General features: G+C 36.2%; 13 protein-coding genes across 13 annotated transcripts, besides 1 other annotated feature; 7 read left to right on the top strand and 6 right to left on the bottom strand. All coding sequences in view use genetic code 12, as the record gives it.

Moving 5' to 3' along the window:
* Positions 1-34: 34 nt before the first annotated feature.
* Positions 35-4,369, bottom strand: DEHA2F19976g (DEHA2F19976p; the record flags this gene model as incomplete). Its single annotated transcript, XM_461214.1, has 1 exon — positions 35-4,369. One exon carries the CDS (start codon positions 4,367-4,369, stop codon positions 35-37), a length of 4,335 nt encoding a protein of 1,444 aa, XP_461214.2.
* A 187-nt stretch (positions 4,370-4,556) lies between these two features.
* Positions 4,557-5,468, bottom strand: DEHA2F19954g (DEHA2F19954p; the record flags this gene model as incomplete). Its single annotated transcript, XM_461213.1, has 1 exon — positions 4,557-5,468. The coding sequence occupies one exon, from the start codon at positions 5,466-5,468 to the stop codon at positions 4,557-4,559; it is 912 nt and encodes a 303-aa protein (XP_461213.2).
* A 1,365-nt stretch (positions 5,469-6,833) lies between these two features.
* On the top strand, positions 6,834-7,805 carry DEHA2F19932g (DEHA2F19932p; the record flags this gene model as incomplete). Its single annotated transcript, XM_461212.1, has 1 exon — positions 6,834-7,805. One exon carries the CDS (start codon positions 6,834-6,836, stop codon positions 7,803-7,805), a length of 972 nt encoding a protein of 323 aa, XP_461212.1.
* Positions 7,806-7,992: 187 nt separating this feature from the next.
* Positions 7,993-8,451, top strand: DEHA2F19910g (DEHA2F19910p; the record flags this gene model as incomplete). The annotated part of the gene is made up of 1 exon (XM_461211.1): positions 7,993-8,451. The coding sequence occupies one exon, from the start codon at positions 7,993-7,995 to the stop codon at positions 8,449-8,451; it is 459 nt and encodes a 152-aa protein (XP_461211.1).
* A 282-nt stretch (positions 8,452-8,733) lies between these two features.
* Positions 8,734-9,199: a long terminal repeat (relic of a LTR retrotransposon of the Ty3/gypsy group).
* Positions 9,200-9,623: 424 nt separating this feature from the next.
* Positions 9,624-11,198, top strand: DEHA2F19822g (DEHA2F19822p; the record flags this gene model as incomplete). Its single annotated transcript, XM_461209.1, has 1 exon — positions 9,624-11,198. One exon carries the CDS (start codon positions 9,624-9,626, stop codon positions 11,196-11,198), a length of 1,575 nt encoding a protein of 524 aa, XP_461209.2.
* Position 11,199: 1 nt separating this feature from the next.
* DEHA2F19800g (DEHA2F19800p) lies at positions 11,200-12,702 on the bottom strand (the record flags this gene model as incomplete). The annotated part of the gene is made up of 1 exon (XM_461208.1): positions 11,200-12,702. The coding sequence occupies one exon, from the start codon at positions 12,700-12,702 to the stop codon at positions 11,200-11,202; it is 1,503 nt and encodes a 500-aa protein (XP_461208.2).
* A 3,519-nt stretch (positions 12,703-16,221) lies between these two features.
* DEHA2F19778g (DEHA2F19778p) lies at positions 16,222-17,385 on the top strand (the record flags this gene model as incomplete). Its single annotated transcript, XM_461207.1, has 1 exon — positions 16,222-17,385. The coding sequence occupies one exon, from the start codon at positions 16,222-16,224 to the stop codon at positions 17,383-17,385; it is 1,164 nt and encodes a 387-aa protein (XP_461207.2).
* A 106-nt stretch (positions 17,386-17,491) lies between these two features.
* On the top strand, positions 17,492-18,085 carry DEHA2F19756g (DEHA2F19756p; the record flags this gene model as incomplete). Its single annotated transcript, XM_461206.1, has 1 exon — positions 17,492-18,085. One exon carries the CDS (start codon positions 17,492-17,494, stop codon positions 18,083-18,085), a length of 594 nt encoding a protein of 197 aa, XP_461206.2.
* A 120-nt stretch (positions 18,086-18,205) lies between these two features.
* Positions 18,206-18,379, top strand: DEHA2F19734g (DEHA2F19734p; the record flags this gene model as incomplete). Its single annotated transcript, XM_461205.1, has 1 exon — positions 18,206-18,379. One exon carries the CDS (start codon positions 18,206-18,208, stop codon positions 18,377-18,379), a length of 174 nt encoding a protein of 57 aa, XP_461205.1.
* A 141-nt stretch (positions 18,380-18,520) lies between these two features.
* DEHA2F19712g (DEHA2F19712p) lies at positions 18,521-19,252 on the bottom strand (the record flags this gene model as incomplete). The annotated part of the gene is made up of 1 exon (XM_461204.1): positions 18,521-19,252. One exon carries the CDS (start codon positions 19,250-19,252, stop codon positions 18,521-18,523), a length of 732 nt encoding a protein of 243 aa, XP_461204.2.
* Positions 19,253-19,337: 85 nt separating this feature from the next.
* DEHA2F19690g (mitochondrial 54S ribosomal protein YmL7/YmL5) lies at positions 19,338-20,210 on the bottom strand (the record flags this gene model as incomplete). Its single annotated transcript, XM_461203.1, has 1 exon — positions 19,338-20,210. One exon carries the CDS (start codon positions 20,208-20,210, stop codon positions 19,338-19,340), a length of 873 nt encoding a protein of 290 aa, XP_461203.2.
* A 224-nt stretch (positions 20,211-20,434) lies between these two features.
* Positions 20,435-21,961, top strand: DEHA2F19668g (DEHA2F19668p; the record flags this gene model as incomplete). The annotated part of the gene is made up of 1 exon (XM_461202.1): positions 20,435-21,961. The coding sequence occupies one exon, from the start codon at positions 20,435-20,437 to the stop codon at positions 21,959-21,961; it is 1,527 nt and encodes a 508-aa protein (XP_461202.1).
* Positions 21,962-22,042: 81 nt separating this feature from the next.
* DEHA2F19646g (DEHA2F19646p) lies at positions 22,043-26,059 on the bottom strand (the record flags this gene model as incomplete). The annotated part of the gene is made up of 1 exon (XM_461201.1): positions 22,043-26,059. The coding sequence occupies one exon, from the start codon at positions 26,057-26,059 to the stop codon at positions 22,043-22,045; it is 4,017 nt and encodes a 1,338-aa protein (XP_461201.2).
* Positions 26,060-26,123: the final 64 nt, after the last annotated feature.

Genomic DNA, 26,123 nt, shown 5'->3' with positions numbered 1-26,123 from the left:
ATAATATTAGATAGTCAATAAAAAATAAATTGAACTAATTATCCTTAAATGAAGTTGAATGAAGAGGAGGATACCCAAAGCCTTTCTGTGTTTTGTTCTTATCTGGCTTAGAATAGCTTGGTCTCTGAAAACTACCTGGCTTTCTCAAACCAATTGATGCTTCTGCGATAGTTGAGTTAGATAAGGATCTACTTCCTGCTAGGTAATTTGACTTATTTGAAATAAATGGTGATGTGGAAGCTAATGACAAGGTTGGATATTCTTTTTTAATTGCTGGATCGATATTATCATCGTTCGAATTAGGATTTACTGAAATAGCAGAAAAAACATCAGGCTTCTTATAATGCGGCATCTTCAATGCGTTTGATGAGCTCCATAAATGGGAATTATTGGTATTCGAAATTGCATTTCTAATACTATCTAAATTAGATGCAATATTAGAAATCGAAGAACTTTCAGCTGCGTCTGTGTCTTCAATAAACGCTTTCGGTTCAGATAGAGGAGATGATGGTTTTGATCGTTTCGTATCATGTGGTAAAGGCTCGCTGGTCTTCCTTTTTTGCAAGTTGTCGTCTTTGTCATTGTTGAGCGTTAAGTTTTGCAACTGCAATAACGAGCTCGGAGCATTATCCGAATTAGATAATGAAGACAAAGTGGATGGTGAAAATCCTCTTATGGTAGCTGATAATCTATTCAAAATACCGCTTGTTGAAGTAGGCGTGGTTTTAACAAGTGACGTTAATTCACTATCTGGTAGTTTTGAAGGAAGTGTTTGTTTATTAGTTGTTGATAATGATGTAGGTGATGTCTCCAATTTGAAAGATGATGTGACGCCTTTTGAAAGGCTGGCAATACGCTCTTCTTGACCGACTGAATGAGAATTTTCCATCAAAGACAAAAGGATCTTAGATACTGCAGACTCTACCAACTTGGAGTTTGTTGTATTATGGGTATTAGCGTATATTGCCGCAGCAGTTGCCGTCGCCGCTGACGTGGCCGCAAGTGCTGCATCAGGATCTTCGTTATGATTAAAATTCGATACTATGTTGAAAATATCGGTAACGGGTCTTATTAAATTAGGATCATGAACTAAAGCATTGGGTTCTTTATCTCTGAATGACTTTCTATCGAAGTTATCGTCATCAGTGTAACCTTTACTTTGTCTTTCATAATCATCCTTTTTTTGTTTTGCTATTCTCTTTTCCCGCCTTTTATTAAATTCATCATCGACCCAAGATTTCTTGTCAGGGGTATCCTTCTCGCCAAACATTAATGTTGCCCTTTTTAAAACTCTCGATCTTAAATCATTATCTTTATTTCTTTCAGCGTTTTCTTCTCTCCATCTTTTCTTTCGTTCTCTATTTTCCAACCGTATTCTTTCCTTATATTCTGGAGAGTCAGTTTTAAACCTCTCTCCAAAAATGGATCCTTTTTTAGATCTTGAACTAAAGCTTGAAATTGCTGATGCAACTGAGTTACTTATAGATGTAATAAATTCTGGCTTAACAATATCTAAATTCAACTGAGAAGATGCAAATGATGTATCTCTCATTGATGGATCAATTTGACTTTCGCTAGTTGAATTAGAATTAAACAATTCTAATACATTATCTATTAAAGATACTGCTTTTCCATAACTTGGAGCCATTTGTTTATCTTCCAAGAATTTCTTGGCTAAGACCAAGGGACTAATGATTGCGCTTTCATCCTTCTTATCTTTATAGCTCATTATGATATCAGTCACTGAGGGTGTGGTAGTGGGTAATAGATATGAGGATGAAGAAGTACTTGGCCTAGAAGTTAAAGCACTAGTCATTTGTCTTATTACCTGCAACAAGTTATAATCTGTACCAGAATTACTCGCCGCACTATTAATACGAGAAGAAAGTGAAGATAAAACGTTTGAAACTTGTGAATTAATTGCATCTGAATTAGAGCTAGAGCTAGACTCGCTCCTTAAAGCCCCATCTAATGATTCTATTGATGAATAGTCTCTTCGAGGACCACTGTTCATGGAAGACCTATGCAACGCTAAAGTCTCCGCAATAGATAAAGAATTTTTTTTTGCTTCGTCTCTACTATTCAATGTCAATGATTTATTTGCAAAATTACTCATTATATTTTTGGCAACAGCTGATATGCGATCTGTTTGAGATGATATAGGTTCAGATGACGTAGACATATTGCTCAAACGATTTTGAGATTTCTTTTTTCTATTTGATGAAGGTCCTGATAAATCAATGTCATTAGAACGATTCAACGATTCGAGGAAAGTAGTAGTTGAAGCAGGTAAAGGGTGTGGTAGTTTAGCCAATGCAGTTGCAACTTGATTACTCTGAGACCTTGCAGTAGTTGAATGCGCATCTGCTTTATTTTGATGTTCATCATTTTCATCTTCCATTTCTAAATTGGTTAATAAGTCATGAGGATTCTCCATAGCCATATTAAAAGCATTTTGTAAAATATCATTCATCTGCAATTGTTCGAGGTCCTCTGTTTCGTTATCTTGTTTAGTTCCTTGAGAAAGCGATAATCTTCTATTCGGATCATTTAATGTTGTTGTATTACTTTCAATAGCATTACGAACAGCTGTTGCTAATACTGCTTGAAGTGTATTATCTTCTGTTGAAGTTTTGTTTGTATCCAATTTATCACTGTCATTAGTGTCGTCTTTATATGCTTCATTTTGAAAATGGGCTAAAACATTTTCATCTATTTGCGGCATATCAGTTATCGTCTTGGACTTCTTATGTGACTCGTCTTCGAGCTGATCTTGAACCTGGTTTGTAATCTCTAGTGCCAATTCCTGCAATATATCATCAGAAATAGGTAATCCACCTTGATTTGATTTTGTATTCTCTTCAGTATGAGACATTTGATTCACCATATTTTGAACAAGATTTGTCAAGTCAAATCCTGTTTCACCTTGTTTTTCATGTTCAGATCTTTTTGACAGAGCACTTACATCTTGTGAATCGTTCGTCTGTTCAGCAACATTCCTGAAAGCTTCACTAATAACATTTTCCATGAAAGCATCCATATTATCATGTTTGTCATCTTTACTGGGTTGTTGTGCTTCTGATACATGAGACACTTGACTTACTTCTTTATCGTTCTTCGTGTCATCTTCGCCCATTAATTGTTTAAACGATGCAGATATTGCATCATGTAAATCATCATCCTTAGTGGAGCTCCCTTTATTTTCATCCTTACCTGGAATAAACTCATCAAGTACATTATTAATAGTATTGGTTAATTTCTCGCTACGAGATCCCCTACGTTGAACTTCATCAGGAACGTGTTTTCCATAAGAATCATCTTGACGCTCATTTGCATCTGTTTGGATTTGTGACTCTGATTTCGATCCATCATTAGTTCCTCCTAATTCGGATATATTCTTGAACGCATTACCAATGGCCTCGTTCAAATCCAAATCATCGCCATCTCTATCATCCTTTTCAGATGTATCATGGCTATTATTATTTTCAGTTATTCCGCTAAAAGCATTGGCTATAGCTCTATTCAAGTCTTCGTCATTGTCTGGTTCGGCACTCGTTCGTCTTTGATGATCAGAGTTTTCGAGTGTACTGAAAGCACCATCTATCACTTCATCTAACCTTTCTGATTCTATTCGATCGTGTTTATCACTATCCATGGAAATAGGTGGTACATGAGCCGCTATTATGGAATCGTTTTCTGTGTGCGTCTCCGAATCCGTACGACCTTCATTCTGTGTTTGTTGATTACTCTCGAAGGCATCTCTTATTGCCTTCTCCAAATCGTCATCATTTTCTTCTTCTTCTTCTTCATTTTCTCCTTCACCTTCTCCTTCGTTCAAGCCTCCACCCGTACGTTCATACGAATCTTCTTTCTGTTCATCATCTTTCGGTATTTTATGATTTGTGTCACTGTGTATTTCTGGCTTATCTTCTAGTGAACTGAAGGCATTTCCTATAGCTTCTTCTAACCCATCATCATTCTGGCTACTACTTTCCTTATCGTCTGATCCAGATGCATTCACCTCCGCATTCGCATCTGTCGTACTTTGTGAAACTTCGCTTGTTTGTTGTTTGTTTACATCCATTGACCCAAGTGCGTTACCAATAGCTTTATTCAATTCCAAGTCATCGTCTTCCTTGTCTTCGTGAGCCCTTTGTTCATCCTCTTCGTTCTTAGCTTGTGTGTCCCCGAAGTCAAACTGATTGAATACATCCCCAATAGCGTTCTCTAAGTCAATATCGTCAGCGTGGTCGCTCTTGTCGTCTTCTTTTTCATGCTCATCTTGCTGATACTTCAACGACGATATAGAATCGGCAATGGCCTTATTTAGTTCTATATTATCTGTATCTCCATCATTCTCCATAGACATGTTACTATATTTTGCAGTCTACCTTATCTTTGATCAGATGGTCTGTGACTGTTTTTTCCAAAATGGAAATCAGTGACTGCTTTTTTTTCAGGGTGGTTTACTTTTTTTTGGTGATGATTTACGTCTAATTTGTATGCAGTACATATATACTATCATAACCTACACAAAGTATAGTATACACCGATAACTAGTCTTCATTGACCAAAGCAAAGTTGACCACTAATCCTAAAGTACCGCAGCCTACACCGTCGTAGCCTCCCTGTTTAATGACCCAGTTAAAATTGTTGAGTTCATCGTTAGCGTAGTTCGAAACGTCTATATCGAAGGACCTATTGCCAAATGTTGGAATTGAAACCGAGTACTTAGAATCGGCCATTTTAAGATACGACGTATCGAATTGTAACACATAGTTTGTGGTATCGTTGAACACAAAACTCTCACAGTGATTGACGTTGTTGAAAAAGCGTTTTCTCTGTGTCGGTTCGGACGGAATCTTTAAAGTATTGTCTTCATTTGAGTTAAGATTCTCATTCTTATCATTGTCCCCCGTGGAAGTGCCTGATACTCCCTTCTCGGATTCCTTAGTTTCCAGAGTAGCCCCTTCCTTCTTTTCATGGTTGAGTGACATGTATGTAAAGCTGTTCAATGCAAGCCCATAGAGATATGGCTTATCGCCGTAGATCTCTCCCTTGATAGTTTTGTTGATAAAATAGGTAAAGAATTTCAATCCCGTAGACAAAATGCTTGTGGGCACGTATGACTTGATGGGAACAGTGAAGTCATTACCAAAAAGCAATTCGGACCCTTTGATCTGTCGTTTGGGCTTGAAGCTTACCTCCAACCGCAAATTGGCCTTGTATGAAGGATCTCCTTTGGATGGTGCATCCACTTCACTGCCATCCAAGTACTTTTCGTCCCCAACATTGTACGTGCTATTCGGACGGTGTTCATTGCATCCATCGAAATTCCTCACATTTACTATCAAGCTGAATACCCCGATATCTGACTCGATGTCGATGGGCTTGCACGTGTTGACCGGAACCACTTGATAATTATTATCGTAGCTGTTTGAAGCCTTAATAAGCAATCTCTTGATCATATTCTGTAGTACTTTGAACAATCTTAAAGAATCCTTCCAAAGCAAATCCACCTTCTTTCTACTGATTCCGTACAACTGATTATATCAGTAATCCATATCGTTGCGGAAAAATGTTGCTCACGACGTATTGCACGTGAATTGCAGCAACAACTTATTCTATTCACCACCTATTGGTTTGACTATTTCGGTCAGGCTACTTTCATTGACCTATATTGTCCCTGTTACACATTAATGGATATCTATAGATCCTATAGGAATCTCTAAGTGGCCTGCGGTATTTTAGCCCTAGATTAATAACCATACACCCTTATTTGGCAAAATACCACCAAGTATTCATAAAAACACGGTATATATAAGTTCGCTACTTATATTGACCCGTATTCGAGTTTCGAAGTCGGTCTGTATTGCAAAGATGTTCAAAATGAATGAAGAACATAATAAAACCAACCTTACATGCAGAAATATTGCCGATATTGGCATATAATTCACTTCCTAGATCATGTAAGATTATCTGTTAGCTCGAAAGTTTACTATAGACTATTAGCTTTACTCTAATAGGTCGTTCATCTGTAATAGTATATTACTCAGTATATCATCTACAAAACATTTCCACTATCAGTAATCTACAGGCGCATAATTTTATATCACGTGATTTGCAACAATTCTATCTTTTCTATTTGCTTCTTCTGGGGGGTGGCAATCCAGAAGCCCGCTACCGCCCACCTGGCCCCATCCATTCACCTTACCTCATCGCCACATCTATCCACCAACTATCCGGTAAACTCGATTGCGATGTCTGGAACTGCAATATACGGCTGTATTTCCAGTCCTCTATTTGTTGTCGTTTCCCTTATAATATGGTATGCTTTATTTGTCTCTTTCGCCCCTCCATGGTCCACCATATTGTCCACCGTATACCGTTACCATAAACGTTCCTCGTTGCATTTTACACCCAACGCATAACGGATAATATCCCCCCTCAAATTCTCCCAGTCCGCGCACAACATTTCGCTACATAACCAGTTCGCCGAACTAACTATCGGACCATGGTAGTTACATGTCCGTGCTTTGCTACCCATATTATGAGCCTATAGTATGCCAGGTGGACATATGCAATGGAATCTGATCCCCGAGTGAAAAAGCAATATGGAGGGTCCTATACTCTAGTAAAACGGTCATTTTATGTTAGTTACCCGGAACGTGAGTCGAATTTCTCTTGTTTCTTTTTCTGGCATTAAGCGGAATCCTCTGGCCCAGGTTTGGAGATCAGTGAGTATATAAGAGCATTGAATCGCCTCCAAGACTTACAATCCTATCAATTGAATTATATTTCTGTAATATTAATTATACTTATAAATATTAATCATGGCTAACGCATTAGAACAATTAAAGTCTACCGGTACTGTTATTGTCACCGATACTGGTGAATTTGAATCAATTGCCAAATACACCCCACAAGATGCTACCACCAATCCATCGTTGATTTTGGCGGCTTCTAAGAAGGCTGAATACGCCAAGTTGATTGACATTGCCATTGACTACGCTCAAGATAAGGGATCCAATCCTAAGGAAAAAGCTTCAATTGCTTTAGATCGTTTGTTGGTTGAATTCGGTAAGGAAATCTTGAAGATTGTCCCTGGTAGAGTTTCTACCGAAGTTGACGCCAGATTGTCTTTCAACAAGGACGCTACCATCAAGAAGGCCATTGAAATCATCAAGTTATACGAATCCGTTGGTATTTCTAAGGACAGAATCTTGATCAAGATTGCTTCCACGTGGGAAGGTATCCAAGCTGCTAGAGAATTAGAATCCAAGCACGGAATTCACTGTAACTTGACTTTATTATTCTCTTTCGTGCAAGCTGTTGCTTGTGCTGAAGCCAAGGTTACCTTGATCTCTCCATTCGTCGGTAGAATCTTAGACTGGTTCAAGGCTTCCACTGGTAAGGAATACGATGGTGAAACCGACCCAGGTGTGATCTCTGTCAGAAAGATTTTCAACTACTACAAGAAATACGGTTACGACACCATTGTCATGGGTGCTTCTTTCAGAAACACTGGTGAAATTAAGGCTTTAGCGGGTTGTGATTTCTTGACAATCGCTCCAAAGTTATTAGAAGAATTGTACAACTCTAATGAAGATGTTCCAAAGAAATTGGACTCTTCTTCTGCTAATGCCACTGATGAAGAAAAAGTCTCTTACATCGATAACGAAGCAGAATTCAGATACTTATTTAATGAAGATGCTATGGCTACCGAAAAATTATCAGAAGGTATCAGAAACTTCGCTAAGGATTGTGTCACCTTATTGGATCAATTGGAAGCAAGATTCAAATAATTTATTTCCCCAAAACGTACGTCTATAGGTATATATGTATAATCAACGTATCAAATGTTAATCACGCTGAGTTTTGTGTAAGTTTTGTGCATTTTTCGGAAGACTCGAATCTGTTGATAGCATAATCAACAGCATTAGTTATCAACAATACACCATTCGGATTATAGCACTTTAAAGATCAGCTCATATGACGAGACCTGAAACTCACGTTCCCGACACCCTACCTGCTCCATTTCCAATACATGGTACTTCCAACATCATCAGTGGTTTTGGAAGAGGATCATCAGAATTGGGTATTCCAACAGCAAATATCCCCATTAGCATAGCATTACATAGCTTACCAACAGGTATCTACTATGGATGGTGTAAAGTGATACCAAATGACAAAGCGGACATATCAGAACACACCCGAGACGATGGTCAACCAATCATGTTCAATAATGGTACCAATTTGGAGAAAGAAGAATTAGGCATTTTTCCTATGGTTATGTCTATTGGATGGAATCCATTTTATCACAATAAAGAGAAAGCTGCTGAGGTACATATAATTCACAAGTTTGGTGATAATTTTTATGGGGCATTAATAAAATATAATGTGTTGGGGTATATCAGACCAGAATTAAATTATACGACAAAGGGTACGTAAAACCATATTTTTTGACTAGTTGATAGATTTAAATCCAGCTGTCCTGAACTTGCTGAATATCAATTCCTATCTATTCTGACACTATAATACTAACTATTGCAGAAGCATTAATAGACGACATGAACTTGGATATTAAAATTGCGCTTGAAGCCCTTTCAAAAGAGTCATATATAAAGGCGCAAGATACATTATAGACTCCCTAGGACGCCGTGGCCAGATGGAATCGCAATGAAGCATGTTCTTACTTTATTAGTTTCTATTCTGGATAATTCATCTGCTGCCTTAATTCCAGATGTATACTTAAAACCATATTCCGTTAGAAAATATAGACATCTTCCCGTTCTATTTTGGGGTACTTTTACTTAAGGTATTATGTATGTTAAGCTTAGACGATCTGATCGAAATATAAATATTCTTCCATACAAGGTTGATCTAAAGAGTTTCAAGCCTTTTATAGACCTAAAAGCACCTTTCATAACGATATAGCTTGATTGATCTGTGATTAATTTGAAAAATAACCCATAACCCCAACTAATTTGCCTTTTGCATCCATTTGTTCTCATGTAGCTCTGCACCCGATAGATCCTTTATTAATCTGAACTTTTGTGTCAAATCAGGTAAAACTCTAACAAGATGAATACTCATCTTTTCTTAAATGCTTTTATCAATCGTTTTACTATTTTGCAGTAACCTGCCATATTCTTTAATGGGAGCAATTATTTTCATATGTCAAACCACAGGTACTACTTTTGCACCCGAAATCTGCTCCTTCATTTAATATTCTTAAACTTTCTTCCATATTTTTCATATCTCTTCCACCATCTACTTTGTAATTATAAAAGATTTGTGTCCGTATTGATTCCATACTTTCCATAGCTCAACACCTTTATCCCTAAATACATTTACGCCATTCTTAAAATCTTGATTATCGTTGTAGTGCCATATTTCCCTACTTACCTACTTATTGTTGAAGCCATAGAAACTAGTATAAATATAACAATAATAAATAACTGTTTGATATAGTACCACTAAGGCATTAAAATAGCAATAGGTACATAATAATATTCCTGTACATAATGAGCCGTTAATATCTGAAAACTTATAATAGTAACCGAGCAACCCTTTTATATTCATACTTTATACTAATACCACTATAGATATCAAAATAACATATGAAGTACTGGTACATAAGTGTGCCCTTATGTCTCCTATTTGCGTATAGTCTCTACGGACATGCAGGTGCCTTGGCATCCGATGAAACTACTTGCGATCTAATTGATCATACAAATTATTGTCAGTATATTGGCAAAAATTGTAATACTGAATATTTTAGTATAGCAAGCAAATATTACTGTTCAAAATATTACCCTTCATATATTCTACGGTTATCTACGTCATTATTGATACTTGTTGGGCTACTGTTGCTTTTAATATCATTAAGTCTATTGGTATCTAACTATTTGTTCCCAAATCTAAACGATATAGCACAGCTTTTGCTGATTAATGATCAGATTTTAAGTTCTATATTAATACCGTCTACTAATGCATTTGGAGATTTTATTAATTACTATGTTGCTTTAAATGCAAATTCCGTTGATTTAGTCTTGGGACAGCTACTTGGGTCTCTATTGATTATCGTTACCGTAATAATTGGCCTTATTAGTATAGTACGTCCATTCAGAATAAATCATGCTAAATGGGTCTTAACTGATTTTGCTTGGATATTGGTGGTTCTCACGCTTCTTCTGTACATTTTGTCTGATGGCGTCATAACCATGCACGAATGTATCATTATGATTGGATTTTATTTCTGCTATGTTGCATATCTATTACGGGCTGAGAAGGAAATAGAGTGCACTGAGGATGAATGTCATTCATTATATTCGACTGAATCGATAAAATCCATAAATCATGCACTAAACATAGATGATGCTCTTGATATCTTATCCAATGCTGAAGTCATACGGTCACCATCACCCATGCTTCATATTGATGAGGAACTCGAGACATCGTATGAATCTGAGAGCTGGTTTCTCAATGTTCTGAAACATATAGTGAATTGCATCAATTTTATATTCACATTATTCATACCGGTCTCTTCATCGCCATACTACGATTCAAGATTATTTCAAATTTGGCATTTTTGTATAATATCGTATGTAATGAACATGCAATTTTTCAACCTTACTCTTGTTGATTTGGTTCCAATCATTTTAGTGGGAATATTAATAACGGAATTTATCAAGCCAATTTTGAATAGGCTTCCAAAGATCTATCAATGTATCATTAACGTTGTGGGAATTACTATGTCTTTAATAATCATGTCACAAATATCAAAGGAAGTTTTAAAAGTCTTCAAGAATTTAGGAATTATTCTAAGAATATCGGATTACTTGCTTGGATTAATCGTTTTTTCCGCAAGTAATTCGATCAACGATATTGTCACCAATATAACGATTTCCACAGCGATAAACCCAATGTTCGGCCTCAATTCGTGTTTGGGTACTCCGATGTTAATTATATTACTAGGAATTGGAGTAAATGGGTTAATTCTTAATTTGAACCATCATTCATTAGTTTTTGAATTAAAAACAAATTTGGTTGTCAGTCTTTTAGGATTAATTGCGACAATCGTATTCTATTTGGTTTACATTCCATTGAATAATTGGAAGCTCGATAAAAGATTAGGAATTATCGTTATTGGCTGGTGGTTAGTTGTAACAATAATTAACTTTTCTCTTGGATAAATTATGCAAATGAATCCAAAAGTGTATCATACTCCTCGTCAAATCTCGGTGACGCAATTTTCTTGTAATTATTTATTTTATTTATTTTTAATTTATCATCATCGTTCAAAAATTGTAAGCTTTTAGCAAGAATTGCAGCATTATCAGCATCAATTTTTTTATTGAAGAATAGCCACGAAGACCAATATATGAAAGAACTTTTAAAAGAACTTTCAAAACTTTCGAATAATTGCAAAGTAACTTGACTAGATAACAGGTAACTTAAAATCACTTTAAAAAACCATGCATTATTAGTTTGCTTGATTATCTCTGAAACTAAATTAACCAAATATTCATCATCTGTTGGATTCATTAATCTTTCGATACTAATCATCTTCTCGTACACTTTGATTGGAATGAGCTTGTTTGCTTTAACATGCGATAGTATTAGATCTCTTGCTTTTAAATAATCTCCTGTAAAAAGTTCTAAATCGACTAATTTGATAAGAAGCTTATAACTATTATCAAAGTTTAAACCTCTATGTAATATTTCTTTTGCTATCGTATAGTTCATTGAGTTTATGAAGAAATTAGCGTACCTAATCCAAAATCTGGAATAGTTAGCAGCAGTTAGTACACATCTTTCGTAACTTAGAATAACATAGTCTAAAGGGTAATTCAATTCAATGAAGTTTAAGTAATTGTTCCAGTTAGTTATCTCCTGGTTTGACAAATATGAAACATCATAATAGGGTCTGGTGATTTTTTTCTCAAAATAAAATACTTGGAAAACTTTATACTGGGTAGTAATAAGGACATCGGTGAATATCTTTTTTAATTTCAATGAAACGGTTTTCATATCTTTTATATTTGTAAACTGGGGCAATTCTTTTTCAGGTACTAAGTAACCTACCACTTCCATGGTCAAATTCTTTTCATTAATAGCAGTGAATAGTTTTTTGAAAAATATACCATAATGGTAAATTGGGATTTCAATAATTATACGTAACAATACATAATACTTCAACTTGAATCCATTGTGATCGTTTGCATAATTCTGCAAAAACGACAAATATAAACTATAGAATTCATGCGAATGAAAGTGGTATCCAATCTTACTTCTAGCTGACTCAAACACACTGAGCACTTTTTTCACGTCCGAATCAATGGTCTTTATTTTAAAATTCAAGTAACTGATCCATAACTCAATCGAGTACGATAAATTTAACAAGCTCTTCTCATAAATTTCATTCGCTATTTGAGTATTTCCTAATTTGAATTCCCATTCAGCATATCTTATCCAATAATTAACTAATAGCGGGTATTTATTGAGTAAGTTCTCATATGATGCACGAAGTAAATCGACTTCTTGCCGAGAGCTAATCTTATTTATTCGGTTTCCATTATTACTTTCTGCTGCCTCGACAAGCTTCTCCCAAAGTTTTAAATTATAAGGATTCTTGAGAAGTTGCGTAGAAATATCGGACCACGTTGGATTCTCGAATTCCTTGACTAATTTGTTCATAATTGGCTAGATAATCCGTTGTAGGTGCCATCTCTTCATGTTGTATTTTTCATTTCCAAAGATTTCTTCGTTTACAGGTTGGTCGTTTTGCACATTACGCCATAAATATAGCTGCAAAACCCCAAACGCTAGATCTATCCAAAATTGGCTTTCTACAGATAACAAAGGAGCATGGATTGATCATAACAACGGCTGCAGTAGATTACAGTATAGCTCTTCCCATTCTAGTCACATTCTTACCAATACCGGTTGAGTGATAGTAGAAAATCAAAAGTAACACAAACCTGAAAGGCCCAATCTTTTGAACCCCTATAGTCAATGAAATTTAATGTTCATGAAAATTGTCATTTCTGAGTACGTACATCGATATTATAATAAGATAAACAATGACATAATAAAGCGGATATAATGTTTTTTTGTTTTGGCAGAAATGTACACAATTTGGTAAATTGCGGAATACGAAAGATTTTGAAATATATAGTATTGTATTTGTTCTGCAGTCAAAAACTAAGATTAAAGTTCACGGTAGGAAACATAAACAATTATACACAAAAGCCGTAAAGTTAATTACAGCTTGTTACCTGAATATTTTGTCAAGCAATGACCAAAACAGAATTGCTGGTGTTGGAACTAGGTTTTGGTTAGATAATATGCTTGTGCATATTATTCGATTTCCTCCACGCTTAAGCCAATAAAATGGTAGGCAGCAAGCTTAATCGCCAAGATAAACGCATATGGATGAAGAAGTTCATCTTATTTCGTGTGGAGCCTCTATTGGCGCCAGATATTACAAATGCGGCAGAGGTTGAATTTAGTAGGCTTTAATCAATGCTAATTCCTTATACCCTAAGTTGTCTTCAAGTAGAAGAAGCATCATTTGATTTACACGAAAGCTACAGTACATAGATAGTGCTCGGATCTAATCAGTCTCTTCATGACCAAATCATATTTTTGCACTTGGCCCAGACTGTACCCATAGCTTTAACGCCTTATTCTCGCCAGTATTTTCTAATACCTCATCCAAAAGCCTAGGACTTGTTTACTCCAACTTCCATACTTATCCTGCCCAAGGTCGGTATTGCCACGAGTTGACGTCGGTTGATAGGTATATATAACCGATTGATTCGTAAATATTTGGCAGGATTTGTTTCTCCTGGCTTTTGTTTAGCACCAATCGACCATACTACCAAAGTATACCACGTAGGCCTTCGCTTAGCACTTTATGCCTATGTTAGATGGCGTACTTGGCGACCTATCCCCGCAAAACCAACCGCAAAATTGTGTCTCAGATCTCATCAGGCGGCTGCTTCAGCATTATAATTAATCCTTCGTCTGTGTAGATCCAGATCCATGATGGATTATACAGCCTTTATTTCGATTGAAATGATTATTTTATATGAATGATACGACTTTACTACAAAAATAGTATGGTTCTATTACTTTGCATGGTTGCTCAAGCATCCAGATATACACCAGCGTACCAGTCCCTATAGAAAAGAGTATGAAGTGCACTGTCCAAATGCGCAACTGGGTGATCTGGTGGGGCTTTTCGTTAAGACTGGTTCTGGACGTGCGTAACCGTAAATTAAATAGGTTGAAAAAAAACATCCCATTTTATGCACCATCCGTAATATGTTGAGGATCATGCAACAGACATACATATACTCGCAGCTAGGTACATTACTAAAAATAGAGGATTCTATTGGTCGTAGTACCCTCGGTAGTTGATCAATAATAACTGATAAAATATCTTATAAAACGTACTATAGCTTTCCAATTTAAGCATAAATGCCTATAGTGGTTGCCAGACCGTATAGTGGCAATATTAGTCTTGTCTGTAATTTGAACAACTACGTATTATGGTATTATTGGTAGTACTGTAGTACTATTCATTTCGTTTATAGTTTGGGTAGCAAGCATCGCTATATGGTCAAGGGAGGAGAGATCGTGGTGACAGGGACTATGCGTTTAGGAAGTGCGATTTGTCAATGCTCGCATTTTGTCATGATAAGCAGCCCCACATGTGGACCCAAACATGCTATATTCAGTCTATGGCCTATTTTATTGCAAAGGCCCTATTATCTAGCCTATTATCCGTTTACAGTCTATGATCAATCTATGTTCTATAACCTGCCTTCGTCCTATAAATTTGTCTCTATTCTATACACTTGCCAGATAAACGACTGAAGGTCTATTTGGCTCGAATTGCTTACGTGCTTTTCCCAACAGCACTACGATTGGCCAGACCTCGTTAAATTTGTTCCTGAGCCGCAGTTGCAAGTGCGTATTTCACTCGGGACATCTTTCCCGACGATACTACTCTCTACTACAAAAATCACCATGGCACATAGGACACTCAAAATCATGTATGTGCTTGGTTACTAGACCGTGTCTGCTTCTTCCTACTCAGAACTGGTTCCTTAAATTACAAAAATGTTCCGTACAATAACAATAAGAATATCAGTTTCATCTAAACTTGCTTAATCACCAGATAACAAAACGGTCGATACTGAAACCTAACGACTTCCAGAACCAGCAGAGCTACAATGGCAAACATGCATCTTCGTAGTTGGGCAGAATGGCCCCTAGTACATATCGGGCTCCTCCCACGACCTTCTAGCCACGATAGTCTGCAGTGGGCGCGCCAGGAACGGATATGACGATCGGACCATACTCTGGCCACCCAAAACCACAATTTGTTCTCCATGTCTTACCTGGAAAATAATCCCGTAAAAGACATTTTAGCAACATTAACCAGTAGGGGTAGTTGTGCTTTATGTTGCCAGCCCAATGGTATATCCCGCATTTGATATAAGCCATGAAAAGGTACTGATATCGCTTGATACAACCTGATCCAGGGTCGGGTACCCCGCTATATGCGTATCGCATTCAGCCGCAGCAAGGATCGTTATTTGCTGCACGTCGACCGCCTGGTCCCGAGGCTAGTGTTTTCTGTCTGAGATATCTTATGTCACCAGTGATATGTCGATTCGGCGCCTCCAACCGCCCTAATAATGTGTTTCCATGCATTGATCATAGTCGCCGTGTCAATCACCGCCTGACATTCACTGTACAGGCCGTACTAACTACTATAGTACCGCACATATTGCCACCCATACAATTAGCCGTATATTCTATACTACGCTTTTGGCATTCCCTTTTTCAAACGATCAATTGATAACTTCATTACCTCGGTCTGGGGAACGGAAGAACGGTAAGTCGAATATTCAGATATTGATCGGAAATGAATCTCCCCCCTCTAGATGCAAACCTCTATTAGAAACAATTACCTATTCTCGTAATCCAAATAAACCCGACCAAGTCCCTTTGTTCGGGACCCTTTTAAGGTTTAGGTTCAGGCAAGGCCTGCAAAGTTAAATATAAGAAAACTGCTGCGGGTCAAGGCGCCTGCATTCGGTCAGATCTGTAACACTGGTTCGGGTGTCTCCAAGCTAGTATATATAATTAAACAAATCCCTGGTTGGAATGTTAACCAGAAAATGAAAGCCACCATTACATATGTCTTCGTTTATCCAAGGGTTTATGGAAAGTGACGAACTAGACAATACTGGCTTGAGAGAGCTAAATTTTGATATCGAGCCCGAAAATGTTGGCTACTATAACTCGTTTGGTGACATATACAAGACCGGATATGGAGGGATAGAGGAACGTATTCACGCTAGTATTAGTGGAAATGTTGCTGGTAATATCGAAAGTAGTTCGGGAAATGTTGTTGCATGCGGAAACATTAGTGGGACGGTTGATATGATGAATTATGGAAGCATAGGTGCCCCGGGAGACATCCATGGCATAGCGCGTGGTGTGGACCACCACCAGTCGTATGGAGTCGAATATGGGTTTAAATATGGTTTGGGATACCCACAGGGAGCATACGGACAGACTTATATGGAGACATATGATGATTACGGGCAGGAGTATAGCCATTATCTGGTTCCGGTGAAGCAGGGACAACAGCAGATGCAGGGAATGATGCTTGATAAACACCATGACAGCGACCGGGACGTGGAATATGATTCTGGGAGCAGACGTTCAAGTAATGCGATGTACTCTCAAAATACTGACGGTACATCGTCCGATCTCAGCGACACAGTGAGTGAGACAGAAACAAAGCTGTCAACACCCGAATCGTTTTCTGCTACAATAAAGCAGTACGAACTACATGAACCGAAGCTGCGCTCAATACGGGTCCTGTTAGTACAGCAGTTGGAACTAAACCACGACCACTTGATCTTAAACGATAACCACCTTGTTATTTGCACCCATTGTAACCAGCGCTTTGACAGCATATTGCAATTGGGCCATCATTTTGACAAATACAAAGTGGTCACCCCTCATAAATGCCCCTTTGATTCGTGTCCTTACTTCTTAATAGGGTTTGCTCGCAAGGCGGAGTTGAGACGTCACTGTCTCACCAAACATTTTGAAAAAGGAAAGTTGACGCAATCGATAAATCAGAATATCAAGCAGGTCTTGAACAATTTGATATACTCTTGCAAAATCGATAATTGTGGTAAGAATTTTTACCGCAAGGACTCATTACAAAGACACTTGAAGTTGGTTCATGAAAATGAGAATAGTAAGTTCAATAAGAAAAGGAAGAAAAACCAGTTGCAAAAGCCGGCGGTCAGTTGTCACAGACATGCGCATGTTGCACAGAAGTAATAGTTTTCATTCTATTTCTACGTTCTTATTATAGGATTCAAGAATGACCTTTATTTACTATTATTATTATTATTTATTGTCACTATGCGGGCTATTTAACATAGTTATGGGAAGATATTGCCAATTATCTGGTTATAATTTGGAAAATCAATTCTTCTCGTCAAATGATTCATTTCATAATGAATATCATCTTATATTATGCATAGATGGGAAGTTTATTTTCGATACAAAATGGACCGAAATTCCCTGGTCCCAACCGTTTAGATTCGCTGATAAGACATTGGTTCTCTCCAGAACAAAGCAGTACGCATTAAGAAGCGTACCTGTCTATTTACCAAACGTTGAAATTGGTGGTATATTCGATGTCAGTGAAGATGGGACAGAACCTGTTCCTGTATCGCCTTTAGTTTCAGTTCCAATAACAGATTATTGGGTTGAGTTTCGCCATGATGGTTTATTCGCTTATCATATCCCATTGTTAGGTACACCAACAATCATTGATGACAGTTGGCAAGCAGGCATCTTGGTGAATGAAAATTATCATTATAACAATACTGTTGTTAAGAAGACTCTTGAGTCAAGTGAGCGGATTAACAATCAGTTATATTCTAGATTGGTTGATTTATTAATCTTTCTGAAAAGATTATCTAGTGCATCGTTTAAGAACTCTTTATATAAAATAAACAAACTTTTACCATAGCCATGCGTTGTATTTGCGGTTTTAGATTTTTTTTGAATCCACAAATAAATTTTGTAGGCATATATATAAGGTGGTACACATCCTTATTGACTACAAATTTTAATCTTCATTGTCCATATTATGTCCTCTACCGAGTTACCAGCGCAAGCATTTCTTGCGAGATTGTCAAATAGACCTGCATTAGCAGCTTTGAATGGGTTGATTTCTTCATTTCCCGTGATAAAGGTTTTCACATCTAATGCAGTTCCAATTATGGTTTATCGAGAACAACAACAAAAGAAGGAAGATAAGTAATTGATATTCAATTAGATATGTAGATATGGGTAATAAATACTTTATATTATCATTTTGGTAGATTTCAAGTTAGTAGTTCACAAAGTGATAAAATCAGCGGTACAGAACACTTCGGCACTATTACTAACTTCACCAATCTAATTAATACGTAGAACGATTGGGTGACGTGGACAAGGTCTTATTTGTAGCCAAATACTTGAAGATGCGGGATGATCTTGGATGGACTCTTGGAAGTCTTTGTTCTTCATTCTTTCGTAAATCTTGACGTGGGACTTCCAAACCAGTCGTTAGTACTTCGATGTGGTTATCTATCGGTTCTTGTTTAATTATTGGATGTTGAGGCGATTGCGGTAATGGTTCAGGTACAGACACAGCTTCTTGTTTAATTCTAGGCAGAAGCTCCTGCTTAATCGTTATTTGTTTATCAAAAACCTTTTTAAACGGTTCATGTTTGAGTGGTCGATAAATCTTGGGCTTAATCACTCTGCCTTGTATGATCTGATTCGGTTCTGACTTGATCTTAGTTATACAAATCGCATTATTGCTTATTGACGACGATGACTCTGCATCTTTGGTAGGTCGTTTAAATAATTCAGATACATCTCTGATATAGCTGGAAAGTTTGCAATCTATTTCTATGAGTAACCTATTATTAGGCAATTTGAATTCATTCCGTTCTACTAAATTATGTTTAAATTTTTCACTTATGAAATCAACTTCGATCAAATTTCCATCTTCATTAAAAACCTCTAGCTTATTGTTAAATTCATAGTACTTCAATTTCCCATCATTCCATTTCTTATCCTTCTGTATTATGCGGTTAGAATATAGTATGGTGTACTCGTGAACTACTGACTTCTTTAATTCTTCCATAATTACATATAAAAAGTAAATAAAAATTATATGATGCGACTCCATTTATTTAAGTATCTAAGTATTTACAGGGGTGGTGGTTTATTTATACAGCGTCATAAAATGGTAAGCCTAAAGAACTCAACAAAGTTCTTGCTTGTTGATCAGTTCTTGCAGTAGTTTTGAAGGTAATGTGGAATCCAAATAAATTAGGGAATAATTCTTGGAAATTTTCAATTTCTGGGAAATACTTGACATCTTCTGGTTCCAAACCAAATGTTATGTTACCATTATTGTCACCGGAAGTATTCTTGATACCCTTAAAAGTACGAATTCTTGGTAATACCAATTCAGTTAAAGTAGATACGAATTGGGTCATATCTCTTCCTGTCAACTCAGCTTTACAACCACAAGGTTTACCAACCCTACATTTCCATGGTAAGATATTTGATCTGTTATACGTTTGTTTTGCTTTAACGTTGGTGATTTGCGCAATTTGCAAACGAGTAGAAATATTGAGCCAACTTTCTTCTAATGCGTCCGAGTTATATGCGTTGATACTGATGCCCACTAATTGTGGCACATTTTTCCAAGTCACCGGGTGGATATCTCTGGTTGCTCTACCTACACCCTTAGGGTTCTTTAAGTTACGATATAACGCATATGGTGAGTCCGTGCCCCATGATCTCTTCTTGTTACCGGGAATAGACTGTGTGTCGTGTTCGTAGTAGTGCAACAATAAGTCCAGCTGTAATGTGTTTTCATAATGTTCGGATAATCTATCTTGATCTATTTCCGTTGGTTTGAATCCGACGGACCTAATATCATCCTTAGGAATGAGTAAACCTTGATAGTCTGGTTTCAATGCTGCCTTCTGTATTTTCACTAAATGGTGTACCGGTTTGACGGTAGAATACCCCGTTCTTTGAACACGTCCACTTGTCGAGAATTGACGTACAGTTAATCTACTAATATTCATCCTATTTTCGATCCACCAAGCTTATTTTCAATTATGGTATACTCTAGACTGAAAAATTTCATACTCACCAAAATGGAAAAAAAAACTATCACCAAAATCGATGCTAAAATTTACACACCTCACTTGGTAAATACCAGCCTTAAAATTAATACTATGAAAGGTCTTCTTAGATCACTTAGATATATGGAATAATAAGGTAGTCTAATCGAGTTGAAGAGACTAAAATGAGGTTTGGAATACCTGAAAATTTTGATATTGAAATTGATAGAACGGAAGTGGCCGTACCCAATGCATATATTAATTTCAAGCACAATGATGATAGTGCTATAACTAATACTAAAAGCATAATATCGTACATCGAAGATAAATATATTACAGAAAAAGAAGATACATTACCTCAATTTCGATGCTTCCGAAACATGATTCACCAGTATTCTCAAGTATTGCAGGATCGGTTAATCGAGGATGAGAACAAGGTATCCAACGCAGCTAAGAGTTCGTTTGTGCAAAATAAAACATCGGCCGATGCGGCTATTAATGCGATAATATATGACTTTGACAGGTCATTGAAGTTGCAATCATCAGAAGTGGAGCAGGTGATTAAACAAGAGGAAGAACGCCAACGGGTGGAGCAGGAACGTAAAGAGAGAGAAGAACGAGAACGGAAACGTAGGGAAGAAGAGGAGCGGAAACGCAAAGAGGAAGAAGATCGTAGGAAGAAAGAAGAAGAAGAACGCATACGAAAGGAAAATGAAGAGAAAAAGCGCATAGAACAAGAAGAAGAACAAAAAAGAAAACAGAAGTTGCAGGAAATGAAGCAAGAAAAGGAAAAACAAGAGAAAGTAGCTCTTGAACGAAAGGCTAAACAAGAAAAAGGTTTAACTAATTTTGCTTCTGTTGAAAATGATTTCCAGAAGTATGCAAAGGACATTAAGGATATAAAGCAGAACGTGGTACATGCGCTAAATCAAAATAAGGAATTGAAGAAAGCCATTGGGGCATTGAAGAGAAAAATTAATCCAAAATTTGGACAATTATCGAATAGTTTCAACCAATTGAATACAATCTCCTCAGAGGTGATTCAATATGTTAATGACGCTAAAAATATGAATGAATTAGCATTCAACTGGATTCTAAACTTTATAGCTAAGGCTATAATAGCTCAAGCAGAAACTGAAGTAACTGTTAAGCCTACTGCATCATTACCATTAGCAAGATTGGCATACACCTTACTTTCGACATATAAAGAATTTGAATATTATTTAACTGCGCGGTTTGTTAAGAAATGCCCATTTATCATTGGATATACTTGTTCAATTGATTCCGAAGAAGGAAGAATACGTATGGGTTGGAAGAGGAATGATAACAGATGGGAGGATGAAGTTAAATACGATGAAAGAGTTGCTGGAATATGTACCGTATGGGCAGTTATGACAAGATTAGAAGCTCAGTCTCTAACTGAGTATTCCATTGCAGCATCCTGGAGATATTTAGCAAGAACATTAAACACGGATCCTAATTTACTTACTAATGCTCATTTTGCATGTATGGGTAATTGGTGGGACGCCTGTGCCAAGGAGTTTTTAAGCTGTTATTCGAAACAGGCTTACAAGTTATTGCATCTATTAAGTATTGAATGGACAAATTCTGTTGCAAATAAAAAGTTTCCAGCTGCAGCAAGACTTCTTATATTGGGTGAAGAATGGCTACAGAACAATACTATTGAATCAATTAAGCAAATGGAACCATAGACAAATTTTACAATTACATTATTATTTTTCATTATAAATCGCTGCAACTCATTCATAGAAATATACAAATACATAAATTTCTCACTCGCTATATTCATCACTATCATCATTTTCATCATTACTCGAACGTTCTTCTTCAATATAGTTTACTTGGCGTCTAGAACGATTACTTTTTCTTGCCTCTCGATATTCATCGGAAGATTTAGTATCGGACTTTATCAGCTTCGATTTTGTTCTCAGTATAGCTTTAAATTTGGGTTTGGAACTTATTGTATTAACCTTAACCCTTGGCTTTTTAACAATATCACCATTATCATTCGATTTTCTTTTCAAGCCAGTGCCTGATATTCTTTGTTTAAACATGCCTCTTAGTTTAAGTTGAAGATTGTCTGCAATATAAATTCTAGTAATAATATCATGAGCCTCTTTAGTGCTGGTCATAGGAGCAAATAAATCTGACGAGAGTTGGATTTTACCAGGCCATGTTTGCAAGGTCCAACCTTTTATATCGCAAAGTTCCTTAATAATTAATTGTGTTAATTCAGCAATACAATAAATATTCAAGACTTCTTGTGGCAAAGGTTCGACGTCATATAAGCTTTGGTCGATAGTCGCATCCCTATATTGTTTTATACGACTTGCAAAGTAGTATAACAAAGAGCAGTTTTCTGACTTTCCAATAGTAAGTAAATAGAATATAATATACTCCAGAGCGTATGAGTATGCCTTAACCAATTGATTCTCTTGTTCACTTGTGTCAGACAAACTTATAGATTTCTTCATCAAATCAGTGAATTCATCATTATGTACAATTGTATGAATCAATCTAACTATTGATCTTTCAAATTTCATGTTATTGTTAGCTCCTTTTCTCTTGTACATCGATTTTATCCATATACTTGCGTCAGATTTTAAAGTTAACTTTGGTTCATGTCCCATAAAAAATATTAACGGTAAAAATCGTTCAGAGACTGATTCGTCGGATAAATCCTTTTCTAGCTTCATCAAAAAATCATGTCTAACATCATCATTGTGATCTTGAAGTAAATAAATTAATCTATTAATTGTTGAGTGATTGAACATATGGTTGAAAATTGGACATTTTGCCAACTTGAGTAAATATAGTCCAGCAGTTAGCCTCAATTTCAGCTGATAAACTTTAGGTGTAGACAGGGTTCCTGCTTTCTCTTTGACAATTTCACCACCATTGCCTATGATAGAAAGTAATAATTTAAATATAGGTTGTGCCACTGACATAGCCTCTTGCGTTGGTTCAGGTTTGTTTGAAAAGGATTTGTCGATAGATTTTAATCGATTGACAAATATCCTTAACGCTAATATCTTTTCATACAAAGTGGTATATTTTTCAAAGTGACAATCAAGCATGCTATCGTCGATCCACATTTCATTTTCGATTAAATTTTCCTCGTCGTTCTTTCTATTTTGCAACAATATTTCTTTAATCAATAAAACAGTCAAATCGCTTGCTAGATCTTCTACTGATAGAGGATCAACTAGAAACAATTCCGCAATAGCTGATAAGTGAGTAACAAAGTGCGTATGATTCACATCTAAAGGATAAATGGAATTAATGATAGCAGACCCATATAATTCTTTTTTAGAACTTAACCCCAATACCTTTATGGAATATGTTGCTTCTCGGGGCGAGCCATTAGTGGCGAGTGATTTCAATGATTCTGTGAAATTTAAATCTGTAGGGAATAGGTCAGGAAATCTCTTGATAAAGTGGTAGATAGTTCTCAAATTATTTGAGATAGAAAATTCAGAATCCCTATCAATTATTCCTTCAGCATTTATGAGTATGTCAGTCAAACTATTAACATGAAATTTTAATACTTCTGGAATTAAAACAGATACATTCTCAAGAATTTCGTTAGCAGCACAATTCCATCCATGCTTAGAATCTTTCGAATAGTTGATTAACTCTGTCATATTAGATTTATTGTACAAGATCACTGATGCTCTGTATAATAATATTTTAAAGTTTGATACCATATCTGTGGTTGATACATTGCTTCGTTCATCTTCTAGTCTAATATTCTTTGCATTCGTCAATTTATTCAATAACTCCTTCATGGAATTTTTAATTGTATTATAATCTGACTCAGGAGAAATACAAACCTTAATCAAGTAGAAAAAACGGAAATTTTTTAATTTGAAAAGCTTTTCTAAACATGCATGTGTATTCAACCCATCAGGAAAAGAAACACATAACCAATTTATAATTTTGTCCATCTTGATTAATGTTTCTCGTTTACCCTCGGCGGTCATATTTTCTGAATCAGACTTACCAGAGTCATTTCTCATGTTTTCTTTCTCTTCGTTATTATCATTTATTGAGCCAAGCTTAGAATATGCTTCGGCTGTCTCAACAAAGGTCTGTAGCACATCTGATATTTGTCTTTGTCTTTTATTAATAGCAAAGAATGACGCTTTACTCTTTTCATTCAAATTATTATAGAATTGGGCTAACCTATCAACTCTTTTGATACCGTTACTTTCAAACGGTAATAATTTTTCGAATATGCAAATGTCAACAGCCGAAGTAATATTTTTATCATTAATATAGATTAAGGATACTATTTGATTTGGAATTCCATAGTATATTGATTTTTCTAATTCATTACTATCAACTTCATTATTACTACCAAAATCTAACACTTTATTATTAGCTTTTGCTTCAAAGTATTGGTTATAAAGATTTCCTAAGATCTTAATGATTTCGTTTCTGATTTCTGGATTCTTCTCTCTTATCAATTGTGATAAAGTACTCATAATATTTTTATTACATACCCTGCTAGTAAATTTGTCAAAAGGAATTCTTTCAATACTAATACATGCAGTCAAGCGTACTCTCTCATCTGTATCTAATAAGCACTTCGTAACGCCATTGCATAATTCTGTTGAAATATCAGAAGTAGATGAGTTAGACGAATTAATTATCTGGGGCAACTGTTCAACCCATTTACAACGTACCGCAGGAGATACATCTAAAGTTTTCTTTAACCAATTTAGCCACGTTTCTCTATGAGCTATAATAAAATTAGCTTTTGCAACAACACTGACACTAGGGGAAGCACCAATCATATTACCTATAGTTTCGGTAGCTAGTATACGTATTTTCTCATCATCAGTATTCAATTCATCGTTAAACAACCCCATAACAGACCCTAACAATTCTGGAATTGCTTTCCAAATCTGTATAGATAGTTTATGTATTTTTCTCAAGCTTTCTATAGCCTGAACCTGGTTTATTTTGTCTTTGCTAGTATTGCTACGGTCATTGTTGTTTTCTGCCCTTTCGGCATGGCTAGTACTTTCATATAGCATTTCAGAGAAAAACTGCGCTACCTGACGGGACATTCTGTCCAAATTAGCTTCACAGATACTAAGTGAAAAATTGAAGCCTGGGTTCGATATGTTTGATTTTAAGCCCGAAGTAATAGCTGACTCCTCCGGAAAATTGGTTAAAAATTTATTCAAGATCATCTTCAACACGTTATGTGGAACAACGTCCGACTCGGAAATAATTTCAGAGAGTATATCAGAAACCAACGGTTCCAATCTAGCAGGAAACTTCTTGGTCGATAAATCATAGAATATTTCAAACATCGATTCTATCAACTGTTGTGCATCTGGCAAATCGGTGATGAGGATTACTGATCTCACCTCAGCCAATCTCTTCAACAAGTAATTCTGCTGTTGAAAATATGGATTCTCTGTATCTGCTAGCTTCTTGAATTGTTGAAAGAATGCCCTGAATATCTGCGAGAGCTCATTAGCAGTAAATGGGGCATCCGGGGCGTATATTCTTAAAATATCTGATATACCACAACAAACATATGCTTGAACACCCACATTAGCATGTTTCAATAACTTCTTATTAGCTAGATCTTTCTTTATGCTGGCAAAAGTTTCTATATCGACCTGATCTTGATGTACCGCTGATAATTCATCTGTGAGTATTTGCAATCTACTCAACAATTCTTTAGTGGGAATAGGTTCATTAACCGTGGAAATGATAGGTTTTTTAAATCTTAGCTGACCCAGCGTCACTTTCGAATCACGAACTGTCATCACTGATTATAGACAATAAATAAAACCTTCTCTTCTTGTTCTTACAACGTTGGTTATATGTATT

The sequence above is a fragment of the Debaryomyces hansenii genome (assembly GCF_000006445.2).
Source record: "Debaryomyces hansenii CBS767 chromosome F complete sequence".
NCBI classification, from domain to species: domain Eukaryota; kingdom Fungi; phylum Ascomycota; class Pichiomycetes; order Serinales; family Debaryomycetaceae; genus Debaryomyces; species Debaryomyces hansenii.
This window is presented reverse-complemented; position numbering and strand designations above follow the sequence as displayed.